Genomic DNA, 18,769 nt, shown 5'->3' with positions numbered 1-18,769 from the left:
GAAGAAGGAAATGCAAATATGCATGTAAATTTCATAACTTTTTTTTTTTTTACGGGAGTACACTTTCACAAAAGACGTTTACTTTTGAAAAGCAGTATACTTTGTCTGCTGTCTCGATGTTGGTGTAAACTATTGTTTATGAAACCGAACACAGGTAAAGAGGATATAGCCGAAGATGCTCTTATTTTGAAGGCCGGAAGTGTGTTGTGTGAGTTGAGAAGGTCCCTTGACTGTTGCTAACAGTCCCGTCCTTTATTTACACCAAACTTCCACATCAGAAGTTAAGCCAAACTTTTTAGCCGCTTATTCGTCACTGGTGCGCGCCAGCTTCTTCTTCATTGGTGTTCGCAGCTATTTCTTCCGGTCGGCAAAGTGGGCATCGAATCTAGGAATCGAAATAGGAACATTTGCGTGCTCTCGGGATCATTTGAACGTTAGTCCTAGTTCCCATCGATGCTCGATACTCGATGCCCAACCCTACAATTAACTGTCATTAATTTATGCCTACAAAACATGGAAAAGAGAAAGTCGATGCCATCAGGTAAAGAAAGATAAGACAAAAGGAAAAAAAAAAAAAAGAAGGAAATGCAACACCACCATGTAGACATGTCCGCGGTGTACCGTGGTGAAGTTAGTTTCACGTTGGACGTTGGATATTCGGCTCCGTAGCTACAGCGGCAGTTCCCCCTCACGGTGCCCGGACTCACGCGCAGTGGCGGAGCTACGTGGTGGAGCTACGTGGTGGCCCTTGGTCACTCTCTGGCGACCCCACTAAGCATCCCTATGTGAGTAATGGTCTCACCGTCAATAAATTACTATTGCACCGAAGGGAGTTTGTTTTAAAAACAACAAAAAAAGTCATATATTATAAATCATGCCACAAATTGATCTATAACCATGTCAAATGATTAATCCTACCCGAAAAGTATTATCCTCGCACATTTTTTCAAATTTTATCTTTTATCAGATCTTTCATTGGAATAGGGAGCTGACTCACAGAGGTTTGTTACAAAAGCCAAGCAATATTGTTGGTCATGCTGTGTAATAAAAAATTAAATACAGCAATACTTTGTTTGCATTATTGTTAATGCTTTGAAGAGCTATTTTCATAACCATATTAAATTCCACAAATTCATGTTTTGCAAAAGGATCGGATCGATTGGAAGCCAAAAAATGCGGATCGGGACATCCCTAATTATTATACGTTAATTATTAATAATTATATTTCATCATAAAGTCTAATTTTAAAAAAAGTGTTTCGATAAAAAAAAGGTTAAGTGAATTTCCTTGTGCATATGCATTTTATTTCTTGGGGACGCAAAAGTCACCGATTAGGGCCAATAAAAAAAAACAAGATGTTATGTGGATAGATGATATTCCGAGCTATTCAATTCATTAGCCAATACACGTGTAGCCGAGTGAAATCTTTGATTTAAAATACTGTGCTTTTTGTTGTGAACATTCTCAAAACCTGCATTTGTGTTTTTATGGAACTTATTTTTGTTGCGGTTGCTGTTGCAAGGGGCACCTTTTATAGCGACGCACACAGGGAGAAACGCGTGTTTGCTGCCATAACATGGACGTTTGAGCAGCTGGTAAGACTTGTCTCGGCTGTCTGCTCCTGTGTGTAACAAAATGCTTAAAAATCGTTCTTTTCAATGTATATTGAATGTGTAAATATTATAAGCAGTTGCTAAATCACTGTGGAGTTGTTTTGGTGACTTTTAGTTGGAAAAAAAAAAAAAACGTCATTAATATTCCACTTAAGTCTGACGAAAATTCCCCTTTTATGTGACTTGCTGCAGAAGTCAGGGGATGCTGCTGTGTGTGCCCGCTAATATTGTGCCCTCCTTGTCATTGTTCCACAGGTATGTTAATTGCCAAATGTTTCTATGTTTAATATGCACTTGGAGGGATTGCACCATTCACTGTTAAGATAAGATACACTTTGTTGTGCACTTTATAAAACTTAGAAATACATTGTCTACGGGGGCTAGAACGCCCGGTGAAGCCTTTATTTTTTGAAATGTTTTATTTTTGTTATTGAAATGTCACTTTAAGAAAATGGATCCTTAAATGTGAACAGTTCTATTATGTTGTACAAACCAAACATAACGTGGACGTTGGAGCAGCTGAAGTCAGGGGATGCTGCTGTGTGTGCCCGCTAATATTGTGCCCTCCTTGCCATTGTTCCACAGAAAATAAATGTACAGATCCTGACTTGGTGTGTGTTCTTCAATCCGGATGCCATTACAAGTCTGCCCTACACGCAATTGTAAATAGACCAAAATAAAAGTCTAAGAGCATCAAGTTTCAATCAGACTGCTTTAATTGTAAAATGAATACCTGTCACATTTGTTTTCAATATTTTTATAGCGAGAGCATAACATTTACAAATGTTTACAACATGATGAACGTAATTATTCCTTTATTTTGAAGCTCCAGGTTCAAGCACGAACTACGATAGGTACTTCCGGTAGTCCTCTACGATCACTAAAGCGGTAGCTAAACTGGTAGCAAACTGTTTTTCAAAATTGTTTTTATACTGTATTTATTTACATTAATCGACCTGTCATATTCACAGACAGATGTATTTTCGTTAAAGAGCTAACCGGCTAGTGTGTTTGTAGCATACCCGGAAATTCTGCTATCCTCCCAGAATTCCGTGCGTCGTATAAAATATAACTTATTACATGCCTGTATGGTTGTATGGAATGAGTTTTGGTGGTGTCTGTCTTAATGTCGTAATGCTATATGGCAATAATTGGACTGAATAAGTGTTTGTGTCAATGTTTTGTACTTTGCACCGTCACTGAAACTTGTAGCTTCCGGAATGGGTGGACCACTGCGTCATCGTACACGTCAGTACATCCTTGCTTCTCTTCAGACCGTACATGTATAAATCCTTCGCCTTTTACTCAAGATTTCCGTGGGAAGGATCAACAAGAGTTTTGTTCAATTTATTGGTTTTCTGCGAAAGCGAGCTTTTCTCTCTTGTTAAAAGTCAAAGTCTGAAAGTCTTTATTGATGAGGCTTGCTGAAAATTCACTTTTTTGTGCTTAGCATGTAAGTTACGCGAGGGATAGTACATTCACGAGCCGAATTATCTTCGCTGCTGTTATTTAAATAATCCATCGTGACGTAAATTAACAGTGGATTGATGTCGAGAAAAAAAAACAGTATTGGTTCATGGTTCAGGGTTTTAATTCATCCTGAACATACATGAGTCAAACAGTAGCACTTCACATAGTACAATTCACAATTTTGCATGTCCAAAAAGGAGTAGGAAGAAGCAAAGCTTATTTAATCCTACCCCTCTTCAGTTTCACATCAGTTGCAATACATTTATTCACCTCTTGTTCTTCCAAGTGTACTTTGTAGGTCTACATGACAATGTAGTGCAATCATAGCCAAGGTTTTTACTTACTAAAAGGAAGCTACAGGCTTAATAACTGATGGTTGAAAGAGTGTTTGATAATGAGTGAGTACAGATCATGTACTCGCCACAATGAAGAGTTAGTAGTCGGTGTAGTATTGCACTATAGGTCCAGCAGAGGGCGCTGTTTCATACGTAAATTCACTCAATGCCTGCACTGAATGCTGCTTCGTAAATAAAGCACAATTTAAACTGAATACTGAAAAACCTCAACTTATTACATGCCTGTATGTTGTGTGGAATGAGTTTTGCCGTTGGTATTCATGCGCTCAGCTTGTTCATTCTGTTTAAAACTGAAATATTACCACACTGGGGCTGTTGTGTTCATTACTAAACTGAACTAATAAAACGTTTATCACTTAACGCTGGGATTTGGTACATTCCCTTTCCAGCTGGTGCAGTTGTAATTTCGTTTGCTTTTTGGCAACGTGTTTTGCAGTTCTAGGCCACCGTATTTGAGTGAATAAGCTTTTTTGTGTCAATGTGTTTTGTACTTTGCACGGTCACTCACACTTGTAGCTTTCGGAATGGGTGGACTATGGCGGCATCGTATGCATCAGTGCACTCTTGTTTCTCTTCAGATCGTATAAATCTTTCGCCTTTTACTAAAGATTTCCGTGGTGAGGAACAACAAGAGTTTCGTTCAATTTTTTGATGCCCCCCCCCCCAACTTTATGCGACTAAAATGCTATTCTTGTAAAAATAAAAAAAAATATAAAATACGACTATTTTTCTCTTAATATTTTGACTTTGTCGTGTAAAATTATTGCAGATTTTTGTCGATTTTTGCTGGTTTTTTTAAGCTTTTGTTAAATTATGTTATTATAATGTGCCGCAGGCCAATAAAAAAACAGCCGCCGACCACAAATTGCCGCATTCTGATGAAAACGTGGTTGAAAATAAGAATTCATCTTTGATTTTGTCTTTCATTATGTCTTATATTGAGGGGTCGTCTTATATTTGGGTCAATTATTGCATTATTGTGCATGTATGGTGTCAGGAGACCAGTCCTCCGGTACAAAGTGTTAATGTTTCTTTCATTGCTGCATCATGCTCTGCTCTGCAGGCTGCCAGTGTGAACACATGCCCCACAGCTGGGAGAGGGGGGGTCGACACAGAAGGGCGGCTCAATTTCTGGGGGCACCAGACCAAACATGTCCTCCCCGGTGTCCAGACGGAACAGTTGCCGTGGAAGTCAGTGTGGAACTCGGTCATCATCATCATCGGAATGTCGCCGCCGGCCCTCCAACTGCTCTTACTTGGCTCCTGGAGCTCAAAGCGAAGAGCTCTCTGTAAGCTTGAGCCAACCGATGTTTACGATCACACTGCGCTTCTTGTTGGCCATCGATCTGTGGCTGAGCAAACGGCTCGGTGTGTGCGCCTGTGAGGGTTCTCCATGGGGCAGCATACGGCCTCTGGTGAGGCTGGTGGAATTCTCCGGGCATGTTGTCCCCTGGCTTGTCGGCACTCTGTACACGCTCCTCCGTGGACACACCGTGGCTGAGCAGGAGATCATGCTGAATTTGGTGCTGGGTAAGAGACGCTGCGTATTTGTTGCACACAACAATGGTGGTGCGTAATGCGTAAGACAGTCTCAATGTTCGCTCACTTACAAGGTACAATTACCGTATTGACCCCAATCTAAGACGACCCCTCTTTTTCAAGACACTTTTGGAAAAACGTTAGACAAAATTGATCTTTTTTAAATCATTTTTTCAATATGTCCAAATTTTTTTAACAGCCCCATGCTGAAAATATATTTTGTAACCAATCCAGCATAGATATGCTTCAAACTTACTGTATATATCATAAAAAAAGCTGTTGTGTCAGCTTTGTTATTAGTATCATCAACGTTTCCACTTTTCCTCATTAAATTATGCTTTTTTTGCTCTTTTGTTAACCATTTTTTGTAGGTTATTGTATTTTTAACAATAGGAAGCAATGAGTTGTGGCGCCCGGGCCGCACTTTTGACAGCCTTGAGTTAAATCGTGACTCTAATTCATCGTATTTTAGTCATCATATTTTATAGTTGTTTGACGACTCCGCTTCCAAGATGAGCACTATCATAAAATCTGCTGTTTGAAAGCCATGCGATCGTGACTTCATCACTTATTATATGACTTAACTCAACTCAGATATTCCAAACAAAATGTCTGCTGGCTTGAATATGTTGGTTAGATTTATATTCTATTTTTACAAGCTCATATCTTACGAAAAGCTTCTAAAAAGTACTTTTAAAGAGCGTTGTTGTCCATGAAGACATGAAGACATGAAGACATGGACCAGCGTTAAAATTACAGCAAAAACTATGAAGGTATTACAAATATATACAGTGGTGAAAAAAGGTGTTTGCTACCACCCTGATTTAATTTGTCACACTTAAATGTTTTAAATCATCAAACCAATTTAAACATTAGTCAGTGACACCACAACTCAACACAAAATGGAGTTTTTAAATGAAACTTTTTATAATTAAAGGAGGAAGAAACTCCAAACCTACATTGCCCTGAGTGAAAAAGTGATTGAACCCCTGTTAAAACATAACTTAACTGAGATTAATTGAGATCTATCAGTCCGGAAAAAGTTATAAAAACTTTTCTAAAGCTTTGGGACTCCAGCAAACCACAGTGAGAGCCATTATCCACAAATGGTGAATACATGGAACAGTGGTGAACCTTCCCAGGAGTGGCCGGCCAACCAAAATTACCCAAAGAGTGCTCTGACGACTCATCCACGAGGTCACAAAAGACCCCACAACAACATCAAAAGAACTGCAGGCCTCACTTGCCTCAGTTAAGGTCAGTGTTCATAACTACAACATAAGAAAGTCACAGGGCAAAAATGGCCTGCATGGCAGAGTTCCAAGACGAAAACCATTGCTGAACAAAAAGAACATTAAGAAAACATCTTGATGATCCTTTAGGAAAATACTCTGTGGTCTGACGACACAAAGTTGAACTTTTGGAAGGTGTGTGTCCCATTACATCCGACGCAAAAGTAAGTAAGAAAAAGAACATCATACCAACAGTAAAATATGGTGGTGGTAGTGTGATGGTCTGTGGCTTTTTTGCTGCTTCAGGGCCTTGAAGACTTGCTGTGATAAATGGAACCATTAATTCTGCTGTCTACCAAAAAATCCTGAATGGGAATGTCCGACCATCTATTGGTGACCTCAAGCTGAAACCAACTTGGGCTCCGCAACACACCAGCAAGTCCACCTCTGAATGGCTGAAGAAAAACCAAATAAAGACTTTGGAGTGGCCTAGTCAAAGTCCTGACCTGAATCCTATTGAGATGCTGTGGCATGACCTTAAAAAGGCGCTTCATGCTGGAAAACCCTCCAATGTGGCTGAATTACAACAATTCTGCAAATATGAGTGGGCCAAAATTCCTCCCCAGCGCTGTAAGAAACTCATTGCAAGTTATCACAAACACTTGATTGCAGTTGTTGCTGCTAAGGGTGACCCAACCACTTATTAGGTTTAGGGGGCAATCCCTTTTTCACACAGGGCCATGTAGATTTGGATTTTTTTCTCTCTTAATAATAAAAAGTTTCATTTAAAAACTGAATTTTATGTTCAGTTGTGTCATTGAGTAATATTTTTTTGTTTGATGATTTGAAACATTTAAGTGTGACAAATTAAATCAGGGTGGTGGCAAACGCCTTTTCTCGCCACTGTATATATTTGTAATACCGTCATACTTTTTGCTGTAATTTTAACGCTGGTCCATGTCTTCATGGACAACGACGCTCTTTAAAAGTATGAAAGCATGCAAAAAAAAAAAAGAAATCAGGAAGGGGGCAACACTTTTTCACACCGCTGTATAATAAAAATGCGCCGGGCGTGGTGTGTGCTCTGTGAGCTCTCCCTCTGTGTGTGTGGAACACTGGTGGCCAGTTGGTTGGCATGTATGAACCTATAGACCTGTTTTTTTTTCAGGGAAAAAAATGCCATCTTACGTATATTGCCCCCAAGCTGTACAAAAACACCACCTTTACAAGTATTTCACAAGTTACAGTATCCTATACTTAAGCACTGCACTTTGCTGTGGCTGCAGGCTTTGTGAGTCCCAGCTGTGTGTGCGAGTGAAAAAAAGAAACCAGCACTGTCATGGAAAGTTAGTCTTTTTTCAGCTGGCACCAGCAGAGCCACGGAGTGACATGCACACGACACAAGTGATGCTTTATTTGCATGTGCAGATTATTTGGGTGACAGACAAAAGCCCCATGCTGGTCTGCTGCAGGCCTATTGTGCTGTGATGACATGCCAGAGCTATTCTGGGTATGTGATGCTGGTTTGCCATGTTTTGGAAACATCACGGCTTGTCTGACTTTTGGGAGGAAATTATTGACAATATGATTCGTACCTGAATGTGCAAGGTCCAAAATGTCCAAAAATAAAATCTAGATCATTCTGCAGTAATGCTACTTCACATGGGAAGAATTGCATTATTGCCAAAAATGTGTGTGCAGCACAAACAAAGACTATGTATGCAGCATCACATCGAAGAATCCCAATAATGCAATATAATCCACCCATTTGTCCATATTCAGGGTGTCTGCAGGTTTCAACAAGTCAAATTTAAGAGCTTTTAAAGACCATAATGAATACAATTTGAGCGTAATTTGGCGCACGCACAACACTAGCTGGTCGTGCTTGATAAATTCTGAGTGGACTGCAAAAGTGGAACTAAAGTACCTTTGCAGCCCAGTCAGAATTTAATTAATTTCGTAGTTATGTTATAGCGTCATCAAAAATCAAACGTTTAAAAGAATAACCACACTGTTTTGGGGAATTTTGCCCATCATTCAAAATCCTTATGTAAGACATGAACACACACGCCTTTCTCTTTTCTGTGCGTTCTAAATTATAAAAGAGACAGCTCATTACTGCACGTAATGGGACACACCTATTCCGCCTACAAAGACCGCCATTAAAACACCTCCGAAACAAGGTTTTATGGTTTTCTATACAGTGTTCCCTCATTTATCACAGGAGATAGGTTCCCAAAATTATTTTTTGACAATTGTTATATGCTTTAAGTTCAGAAAACCCCTCACCATACACTTTATGCACTTTTCTCAGACAGGCATTAACATTTTCTTACATTTCTCTCTTGTTGAAACACTCTCAAAGTTCAAATTTAGTTTGAACTTTACTGGTCAACCTACTAGGTTGGACACAAAAAAATTATTAAGTGACTCGCGTGTATTTCACTCCCTGACCATGCCTCTTCATCCTGGCTGTAGCGTTTTCAATACCCTTGTTAAAACATTTTGCTCCTGTCGTATTTCCCTCCCCCTCGTCCTCCTCCTTCAACCGAAGATTGTTTTAATCATTAGCTTCTTCTTCTATGCGACAAGATGTGTGACAATCCTCAAGTTTGGCAATGCTCAAATCCAGGCTGAAAACACTTCTGCTCGACTGTGCATATGACAACTGAAAGTATTTTATCTGCACTCTTCATTTTTAATCTTTTCTTTAATGGAATGATTGATGGAATTTTATTTAATGATTTTAGAATGATTTTATGTCTTTATGGAATGATTTTATGAAGTGATTTTACCCTCCTTGTCTGTGTTTCTTGTGTATGAACTGCGCTCTGTAAATAAACTTGCCTTGCCTTGCCTTGCTTTGCCTTCTACGGTTAGCTAGTCTGCTGGCGATGGCGATGACCACAAAAGGAAATGGCACAGAGGCGATTGAGTGAAAATGGTCTACAGCCAATCAGGATGCAGAAGACAATGGGCGGTGCAGACAGAACAGAGGGAAGGGAGAGAGACAGCCATAGACATAGATAGACGCCGTCAATGTACTTACTTTCATAAAGCTCCTTTCTACGAAGAAATTTAAGTTAATTCCTCACGCTTTACAAAAACAATCACATTGTTTTTGGTACCTAACTGTTTCCCAAGTATATTAGTTCGTGTGTGAATGTATAAACGAAAAATGTCAAAACAAAAATGAGAAAAAAAAGATAAAGAGCGAAGTTCATTTGTTTAATGTACACTAGACCAGCGATTCACTTTCCCATGTATTCGGTGGGAAATGTATTAAATAAATGTGTGTCTTGGCTGGAAAACACATCATTAGACACACTTAACATGATTGAATCTAATGTTAAAACGAAAACGTTTCCATGTTGACTTTTTCCCCCCCTCCCAGCTTTGCTGTTGGATCTACTGCTGGTCAGACTCGTCAAGACTCTGGTCCGACGTCGAAGGCCCGCCCAGAACCGCACAGACATCCTCTCCACATTTTTCATCGAGCGCTACTCCTTCCCCTCAGGCCACGCCACACGAGCCGCCATGTGCGCCCGCTTCCTATTAGCCCGGCTGGTGGACACCAGCTCCATGCGAGTGCTGGTGCTGTGTTGGGCCGGCCTGGTCAGCATGTCCCGAGTGCTGCTGGCCCGCCACTATGTGACAGATGTGGGCTTCGGTTTGGTAATGGGTTACTGTCAGTACAACCTTGTGGAAAGGTTATGGGTGACATGGGACTGCCTGCAGGACCTGCAGCTCGTGAGTCTGCAGGAGAGACTGAACAAGGCTTATGGCAGACTCTGGATGGCCAATTGGAAACATTAGGGCCGGAGAAAATGAGTGGGAATATAAAAAAAGGGAATATGTACTGACTGCATGAGTCCGTAAATACAAAAATCTTTAGTGTTTGGATGAAATGAATCTTATCATCACACATGTGATTTGTTTGCCTGCTTTCATGTGTAGGTTTGTTTTTTTTGGTTGAATTTATGTGCTATGTAGTTCACTGATATGTTTATTGCTGGCACCCAATTTAACAATGGTGTACAAATGCACCACATTATACTGAGGTGTTCCTAATATTCAAGTCATTCATTCAAGTGGTGAGGTTCGATTATCACTCCCTCACTATAGTGCGTTTTTTTTCAGAAATTAATTAATACATGATCACGTTTTTTTGGTAGACTATGGTCTTTTATTAGTCAAAACATATTGAAATTAGGGCTGTCAATTGATTAAAATATTTAATAGCGAGTAATTGAATTTTGTCCATAGTTAACTCATAATTAATCACACTTAATTGTAGCTAGAAATAAGTATTGTTGTAAATCTATTTGTGGTAAACAGTTTGATATGCAACTACGATAACTCCATCATATTTTATATAAGGTATTATAAAGGTTGGAAATATGGGCCATTTTAGTAAAAAAATAATATACATTTAGAAATCCCCCAGTTTTTGCATGTTTAATGCGAGCAGCGTTTTGTCCCACTTTGTATACGGTCCCTGAACGCACCTTCTAACTTTGTCCCACCCTGTACAGATAAGACTACTATAAGGTATTTTCAACCATTTTTTTCACCTCATATTGTATCCTAAATGCTGATAGTATGTGGGAATGCATAAAGGCAAGATTTGGTGACCTTATTGAGTGCTAATGTCCATATTTGTTCGGTACACAACCTCTCTGGGAAAAAAACAAGCTAGTACTGGTGGATGGTGACTCTGTTTTCATTCCGTGCTTTAAATTTGATGTTGTTCCTGTCCTAGTTATGGCTATATGACTATGCATAATAACTACTATACATAATAAATAAGATCAATTAGATCGCTATAATGTACGTATGTTTTACTGATGTGTTGATGATTGGCTAAAGTACGCTGCTAATGCTAGCGCTGCTAGCTCTTCAGCCGTGGTCACACCACTGAACTCTATACTACTGGAAGGGGCGTTACGGCTGACCGCATGAAGCCATTGGTCGGCCATCTTGCTTCACCCAAAAAAAGCACACACGCACATACACATACGTACATGTATCTTCATTCACTACATTTATTATGGTTCAGTATAAAAATTAACACGAATTAACAAAAATTGCATTGAAACAGAGTAAATTTACTAGACCCAAATCTCAAAATTTCCCTCCAGTTTAAGGTTTTTCCTACCTCTATGGCAGGGGTCACCAACGTTTTTCCTTGTGAGAGCTACTTTTACAAAATGAAAATGGCCAAGAGCTACTCATTTTTGTAACATTTATTTTCAGAGCTTATTTTAAACCCAAACAAAGCGAATATGCTTGTTTTACCAGAACATTAACAAAATGCTGGTGTCCACAACTCACATTTTGTATTTCAGAATGCATTTCTTTCTACTTCTGTGTAGGCTCTCAGTCGTACAGGAGTTGTCCAACGAGGGAAAGGCTTCTTGAGATGTCATCTGTACTTCTGTGAAGAAGGTGTCGGACGTTTCGCTCCTCATCCGAAGAGCTTCGTCAGCGAACTAAGTAATGACACAAAACATTGAGACCTTCCTTACCATACATTAACACCGCATGTCAGCCATGGCGTGTCCGACATGATAGAGTGAAAAAATGTTCTCGCCCCATTCCGTGTGGAAGTGGTAAGTTTTTGGTCCCTTAAGTTTAGAAGAAATAAATTTGAGGCTAATTGGACAGCTTGCTAGCTCACTAACTCGCTAGCTTGCTTGCTAGCGTCCGTCTCGAGTGCCTGCAGCATAATAGTTGCACAATATGTTGTGAACAAGAGTGTAAAGGTGACTATATGGGTGTTATTTCATGTCTAGAGGCCTCTAATAATGTTTAAAACCGTATTTAGTCATAAACAGTTTTTTATGCTATATCTACAAAAATATTCTATTTATTAACACTGAATCCAAAATGTCATCTGCAACCAATTAACCGTGATAAATGAGGGACGACTGTATTTAGTCTGTTATAATAAAATAAAAATAAGAATTATTAATGCAGAGAAGACACAGACTGGCTCTAAGGATAAATAATTAATAGATATTGAAAATTTTTTTGTGGGAAGTCACTGCATCCTATTTTATTATAAACCATGACTTCATTCCGCCTGTGTAATGTTTTTAAATAAGTGCGGCATCATTGTTCCTGCTCATCCGTACGAATCGGACAATAAAACGGAGCACTATCATGTTGTGCTGCAATACTCTGTCTCACCGTAGAGGGGTGGGGGCGTGCGTGAGCTGGAAGTTCTTGTCGCTGCCAGCCTTCCTTTTTTAACTTTATTGAACTACATAAACAGCATCGCAAGCTAGAGCTAGATTTGGCAACAAGTTAAATGCATTAAATGTATTTTATGCTGTGCTGAATGAGTGAATTAATTTGACTACCAGGATGGAAGATTATACTGCATATCCAAGCTAAAAACAAAAAAAGATATATCTGTACTGTACTTCCAGACAAAGGTAGGTAGGGTACATGAAGCAGCTCAGTAATAAACATTGTTAGACAAATGCTTCTTTACCAGTGTCAGTCAAAAGATTAATAACGTTGTATATTTTAATACAGTTTTTAATGTCTTTAAATTGTACTTCAGTTGGTGGTTCTTCACATCCGTCATATATTGCACACTAGTGCTGTGTATGATAGTCTAAGTGCTTTCAGGTGCGGCCAACTCATGCAAGTTTCCATCAGCTGTTGCTGTCTCCTTACTGTTATTAAACACATCCCATCTCATTTTACAAGGCTTCATCTAGCCTGAAGAAGACCACTAGCTTTTATCCCAAAAGCATGTGCTCATAATGGGTCAGTTTGTGGTTTATTTTCCGTAAAATACATTTGTACGTAACAGAGTGAAGCCACGAAATTGAAAGCACGGAAGGGATTACTGTACTGTGCTGTAATGTATTTGTGTATGTGCTTAATGTACGTGCTTGTCTACAGAGGGCGCCATGTAACCAGAATTGGGTCACATGTTGGGTGAGAGAAATGGAAATTATACCTGATGAGGCACCTGGTACACATTTACATACATTTATACTGAATGTAATGACGACATATTGATGTTTATACAGCCTTGGTGTCAAAAATTCTGCCTTTGCTAAAACAATAATACTCAGTTTTGATGAAAACTGTCAGGCTGGTGTCCATTTTACATGATGCGTACATGCAGTAAAGGCAGAATCTTTTGACACAACTTGTCCTCCTCTGTATACATACTATGGTGTATACATATGGTCTATACAGTAGGTTTGATCTAGGTTACAGATAAAACCCTGTCATTTGTGAATCACTTCATCACTCAATTGAGCAGCAGCAAATTCAAATGTGATGGCGAAGGTTGATGAGAAACATTCAACTGGCTGGTTTATGTGTTCAACTGATGGCAGTACTGTCTACCCTATCAGTAACTGTATATCATTTTGTTAAATGGGCATTGAATGAGTGTGTACAGTACAATACTGTAATAGGTTTACAGCAGATTTTTCACATCAACACAGCTAATTCTACAGTGGAATGCTTTTTGCTGTGTGTAGTAATCTGCTTATGTCATTCAAGTGAGACCGACATCTCTGCTCAACATTTGCAGAACGTGTGTCTGCATTTATTTGAAATGTAAATCATGTAATGATTCAAAAAGGTGGGACATTATCTGTATTTTATTAGGAACACTGCAGTACACACCATTTATGAGTGAAATGTTTGCTGTACAAATCCAAGCACATCCTATTTACAAAGGTAATAGAAAAAATAGATTCTAGTTCTGCACAAATACAATGGGGGCGGGGATTTGTCATGGCAACAGAGAGAAAGAGCGAATGACAGGCAGCAAAAGGGACATGTGACATGCATCCTAACTGCTGATTATGTTTTTTTCAATCACATTGACTTTGATCAGACCCCTCCCGCTCTCAGTTTTTTTGTCCTCTTCAGTTGTTAGCCCGACCCAGTCGAACGTCATAGGTAACCATGTGGAAGTTGTCCCAGGCAAACAGCTTCCTTTGGTTGTGGTTGTAGTCTACCATGCTGTTGTAACGATACTTGTTCTTGAAGGGCACAGAAAGGGCCCGGCTCGCCCTGGTGGCAGTGTCATAGACATAGTTGATGGTGGTGTTGGCAGCCGAGTAACTGGCCACTGTGTACAGGCGACCACACACCATGAACGCATTGGCCGCGGTGTTCTTCCTGATGTTGGTCTCCCAGCTGTTCTTCACCTCCAGGCTCTCAGGGTTGAGCTGGGATATCACAATGGCGCCTTTCGCCTTGCTCGTGCTGTAGATGGCCCACAGACCTTGCTCGTCCACCGCCAGGTCAATGTCAGTATAGCCCCCCCATGAGTAAGGGTACTGGCCGTGGAAGCCTGAGTGAGGTAGGTCTCGACGTGATGCCAGGCTCTCTGAGGCAAGGTCATAGCGGATAAGAGTACGGCTGCGCTTGCGCTGGTAGTAGAGGGAGCCGCGGTACATTGTCGCGCCTGTGCTCTCGACGGGTTCGGGCAGGATGAGCACCTTCATCGGGAAGCCACGGGAAAACTGGTCCATGTCTTCATACGCAAACAGCTGACGGACATCTTTGCCCACGGTGTCGATACGCCACACGGTCTTGTTGGTGTACGGAGTGCCTTGGGGCTCAGGATCCTGCAGCCACACTCCGTACTTCCCTGTGATACCGTCAGCCTTCTGATGTAACACTGGATCTCCCACTGACAACACCTCGCCACAACCTGAACAAAAGGCACAGTTTTGCAATGTGGTACTTTTGGTTTTAAGCATCAAAAGGCATCAACTTACCAGAGAAATTTCCATCAGGAAGGAAGCGGGATGCAGGAACCTCTGTGACTTCAGCCTTCATTTCCTGGTAGGCACCATTACCAAAATCATAGCCACCATCTGGGAAAAAGTAGATTGGACCTTCAGGGATCTGAACCACTCTGAAACATACCCCATAATTCTGACTAAGGCACTGCCTTTGTGCTGTCAAAATGAGCCAACACAGCTCACGCATTTGTGGCTATGTTAAACGTACACAGGAGTCCAATAAAGAACCCTATGGATTCATATACTGTACCAATCAAACATCTGGGAACACCTTTTCATTTGTAGCACAAGAAAGTATCCAAACTTCAGACTGGTACGGTAGATTGGGCCTTGAGGGACAGAATTATACTTCTATTACGCCCACATTTCAGACTGTTTAGCAGGAATTAGTTGCGAATGTATATACTGAAAGTGATCTGCCATTTACTTAAGTCGTAATATTCTTTATTTATGTGCCCAGCAGGTTCCCTTTCACCCCGCTGTGGCTTTCCTGAAAATGATGAGCAGCACGTAAACAAGACATGCATGAGTGACAAAGTCGTAATGTAAGACCGAGTCCTGTAAATTCCAATGCCCTTACTCAACCTGAGACCGTCACTGCAACTTGACCTGTCACCCCTTTAAACACATCATCTTGTAAGCCACAGGACATTCAAGTAAAAAACAAAACAGTGACGATGCCAGTTGTGTCATGATTTTGCTTTGTTATGCTTGTGTTAATGTGAACATACCACTGGCAGGTCTGTGGTTGATGTCACTGCGAGCATCCGCTGAGGTGTTTGTCTTCATGCAGCTCTGCCTGAGGCTGTCTGCCTCCTGGCTGAGCTCTGTCACCCTCGCCTGGAGGTCCTGGACCTGTCTGTTCAGACGGTCCTTGTCTTGGCGCAGCTGGTTTCTTTCCCCTGTAAGATGGGAGAAATTTTCCTGGAAGCCCACCTCAACTTCAGCTCCTATATCTCTCCTGGTGTCCGCTCCTGCTATCAGGCGGCTGACCAGAGCCTCCAGCAGGGTGAGTCGGGACAGGACTCCTTCCATCTCGGGTCTCCCATTGCCCCCCGTGCAGCTGGACTCCTCTGGGCTGGCCACAGTGAAGGTGTACTGGCAACGTCCAGCAGCGTCACTGGAGCGACGCAGGGATGCTCGATCTTCAGCCTGGAGTTGACTGGCCAACGTAAGGAAGGACAGACACAGAAAAGCCACGTGGAGCCACATTCTGCAGGATAAAACTGAATTAATTGTCCTCTGAAGTTTCGCACCCCCAAAATTATTCTCCCACCTTTCTGATCAGTGCAGGTCAGGGTCTGAATTCCAGCAATGCTGCGAGAGGGATATTTATACAGTCAACTGTCACAGTGTGGGAGGAGAGAAGGAACGTGCCAGGAAGTGAAGGGTGGGGTGTTTGTGGGGTGTTTGTAAAGAGCCACGTGCGTCGCCTTTTGTAGAGTGCTGATGGAGACAAAACAATGTGAAAATCACACTGTTTCAGTGGAAAAATACAATGCTGTTTTTCCCCCCCACCGTAGGCAATTCTTTGGTTGTGTCTCAGCAGTGGGTCATGTCTTTGCAGGATATTTTGACTGGACAGCATCCCTTATGTGTCTACTGGATGTCAGCTGCTATGTTGTTTACTTCCTCCGTAAGTGATAGTTTTACTATCAAACCACGGTGCCATTTGCAGTAATAGCAGTTAATGACCGGTATGGTTCGACATTAGGGCTGCAGGGTAAGCGTTTAGGAATCTGTGAACGTGCAGCCACCATGTGTTGACCAAGATTGGGGCTTCAAGATATCCCGAGGCCGACTCTTAGTTGCTCTCCTGTCTGCACCAATGTAGGCAGGCTGCCCGACACAGGTGCTCAGACTGGGTCCTATGAAAGGTTTAATTGTTCTTCCAACCAAAACACATACTTTTCACAACCATCGCATGCTTTAAAAACACCCAATTAATGTCCTTTTAAAGTTGTTTTTCTAGTCACTGGATCCTGTATGCTTACGTATTTGTGAGGTTGCAGACACTGCAGTGTCCATGCTGATGGCGTCAGCAGCCTATAATGTTCACTACGGCTATGATACGATATGATATTTTTACTTTTTTTTTTTCATCACTGTACTTTTTGGCAAATTCCAACCTGACCTTCAAATTCGTCTTGCTAATGAGTAGTTTTCATCTTCTGGTGTAGCCATTGCACTTTTGTTCATGAAGTCTTCTACAGTAGATAGCGGTACCTTGACTCCTACCCTCTGCAGGTTGTTGCTGATGTTTTAGGGACTTTCTTTACAGCTCTCACAGTGTTTCAGTCATTGTCTACCTGTTCAATGCCTGTTGCTTAGCACACCAGTGATTTCTTTGTTCTTTAAAATATTCCTAATGGTTGTAGCGGCTATGACAAATGCTTTTGCTATGGTTCTGATTGATTTCCCATCTTCTGGATTCCCAATGGCCACACAGTCATAGTCAGGAAATCGGGAAGACCTGGGTTCGAATCTCCGTTGGGCATTTCTGTGTGGAGTTTGCATGTTCTCCCCCGTGGTTGCGTGGGTACTCCGGTTTCCTCCCGCATTCCAAAAACATGCATGTTAGGTTAATTGGTGACTCTAAATTGTCCATAGGTATGAATGTGAGTGTGAATGGTTGTTTGTCTATATGTGCCCTGCGATTGGCTGGCGACCAGTCCAGGGTGTACGCCGCCTGTCGTCCGTAGTCAGCTGGGATAGGCTCCAGCATACCCCAGCGACCCTAATGAGGAGAAGCGGTGTAGAAAATGGATGGATGGATGGATGGATAGGTTCCCAATTGCTTGTTTTTAACACATAGACAGATCTCTGGTTTTCGTGTTGTTTTGACCTCTAAATGCAGTGTACACAGGCAAAACCTATCCTACCCAACCTGAAACTGAGGGTATGCATTCAGTGCTATTTATTGATTGAATAATCAGTGCAGTAGGACACACGTGGGCAGCAAAACACACCTGTCAGTCACATGTTTCAATACTTGAAAAATGGGTGGGTTCAAACAAGGTTGTGTTTCAGATCCAGATGTAAATGCCTGGAAATGAAAGCTGAAATGTTGTTCTCTGTCAAACCCAAATGTTTTCAGTCTATAGCAAAAGTAAAGGAATTGACCTCACTTTTCCGATATTTCTGGAGGACGCTGTAAATGCAAATCCTCTGTTCCACGGTTAAACTGATACCGTCATAAAACCTGCAAGGGCAGTGATACTTGTAGTAAAATGGTAAAACAATAAGGCATGCTCTCAACCTTGTCATGAGTGACAGGTGTGTATGGGGAAGTGGAGTGGGAGTATTCCTGCCTCGCATAAAGACGCATAAAAACGGTGTAAACTGTCGTAAAAGAGTATAAAAATCGTGTTGTAAGGATGACGAGGAGGTGGTTGATGAGCAATCTCTTTGTCGCAAAAACAAAACAGGCTACTGTCGACAGCAACCGCACTTAAACAACATCAGCAAACTTTATGTCTCTTGGTTTTGGATATTACAACCATATTTCCTTGAAAGAATTCTGAATTGTTTGAATAAAATAACGACTTAAATTGCACATGTTTGTACACTTAATATGGTTCAGGGTAATTTATTTTATCTCAGCTCTAAATTTACACACTATTTATTACTTACATAAACATGTGTGCCCCTACGTTTTTTTTAAACTTCCTAATCGACAGCCGCTCCTCCGTAACTGTTACAAAATATTTCCCATAAATCCTGATACTTTCCGACCGGCAGTTTGCACATCTGCGTTGTGTTCCACC

The 18,769-nt window shown here is 41.1% G+C and overlaps 2 protein-coding genes and 1 pseudogene across 2 annotated transcripts; 2 read left to right on the top strand and 1 right to left on the bottom strand.

The window, feature by feature from the left end:
* The first annotated feature begins 583 nt into the window (after nucleotides 1-583).
* On the top strand, nucleotides 584-12,901 carry LOC129176800 (polyisoprenoid diphosphate/phosphate phosphohydrolase PLPP6-like). The gene is made up of 5 exons (XM_054767213.1): nucleotides 584-785; nucleotides 1,806-1,868; nucleotides 4,503-4,969; nucleotides 9,605-10,761; nucleotides 11,586-12,901. Exons 3-4 carry the CDS (start codon nucleotides 4,591-4,593, stop codon nucleotides 10,024-10,026), a joined length of 801 nt encoding a protein of 266 aa, XP_054623188.1. The 5' UTR covers nucleotides 584-785; nucleotides 1,806-1,868; nucleotides 4,503-4,590; the 3' UTR covers nucleotides 10,027-10,761; nucleotides 11,586-12,901.
* LOC129177937 (U5 spliceosomal RNA) lies at nucleotides 3,998-4,118 on the top strand (annotated as a pseudogene).
* Nucleotides 12,902-13,834: 933 nt separating the features above from the next.
* Nucleotides 13,835-16,318, bottom strand: LOC129177927 (myocilin-like). Its single transcript, XM_054769564.1, has 3 exons — nucleotides 15,734-16,318; nucleotides 14,976-15,074; nucleotides 13,835-14,908 (listed from the first exon to the last, which is right to left on the bottom strand). The coding sequence occupies exons 1-3, from the start codon at nucleotides 16,212-16,214 to the stop codon at nucleotides 14,115-14,117; spliced, it is 1,374 nt and encodes a 457-aa protein (XP_054625539.1). The 5' UTR covers nucleotides 16,215-16,318; the 3' UTR covers nucleotides 13,835-14,114.
* Between the last annotated feature and the right edge of the window lie 2,451 nt (nucleotides 16,319-18,769).

This window comes from Dunckerocampus dactyliophorus, chromosome 2 (genome assembly GCF_027744805.1).
Source record: "Dunckerocampus dactyliophorus isolate RoL2022-P2 chromosome 2, RoL_Ddac_1.1, whole genome shotgun sequence".
NCBI lineage: Eukaryota > Metazoa > Chordata > Actinopteri > Syngnathiformes > Syngnathidae > Dunckerocampus > Dunckerocampus dactyliophorus.
Note: the sequence above shows the minus strand (reverse complement) of the source record. Positions and strands in the feature narration are given on the sequence as shown.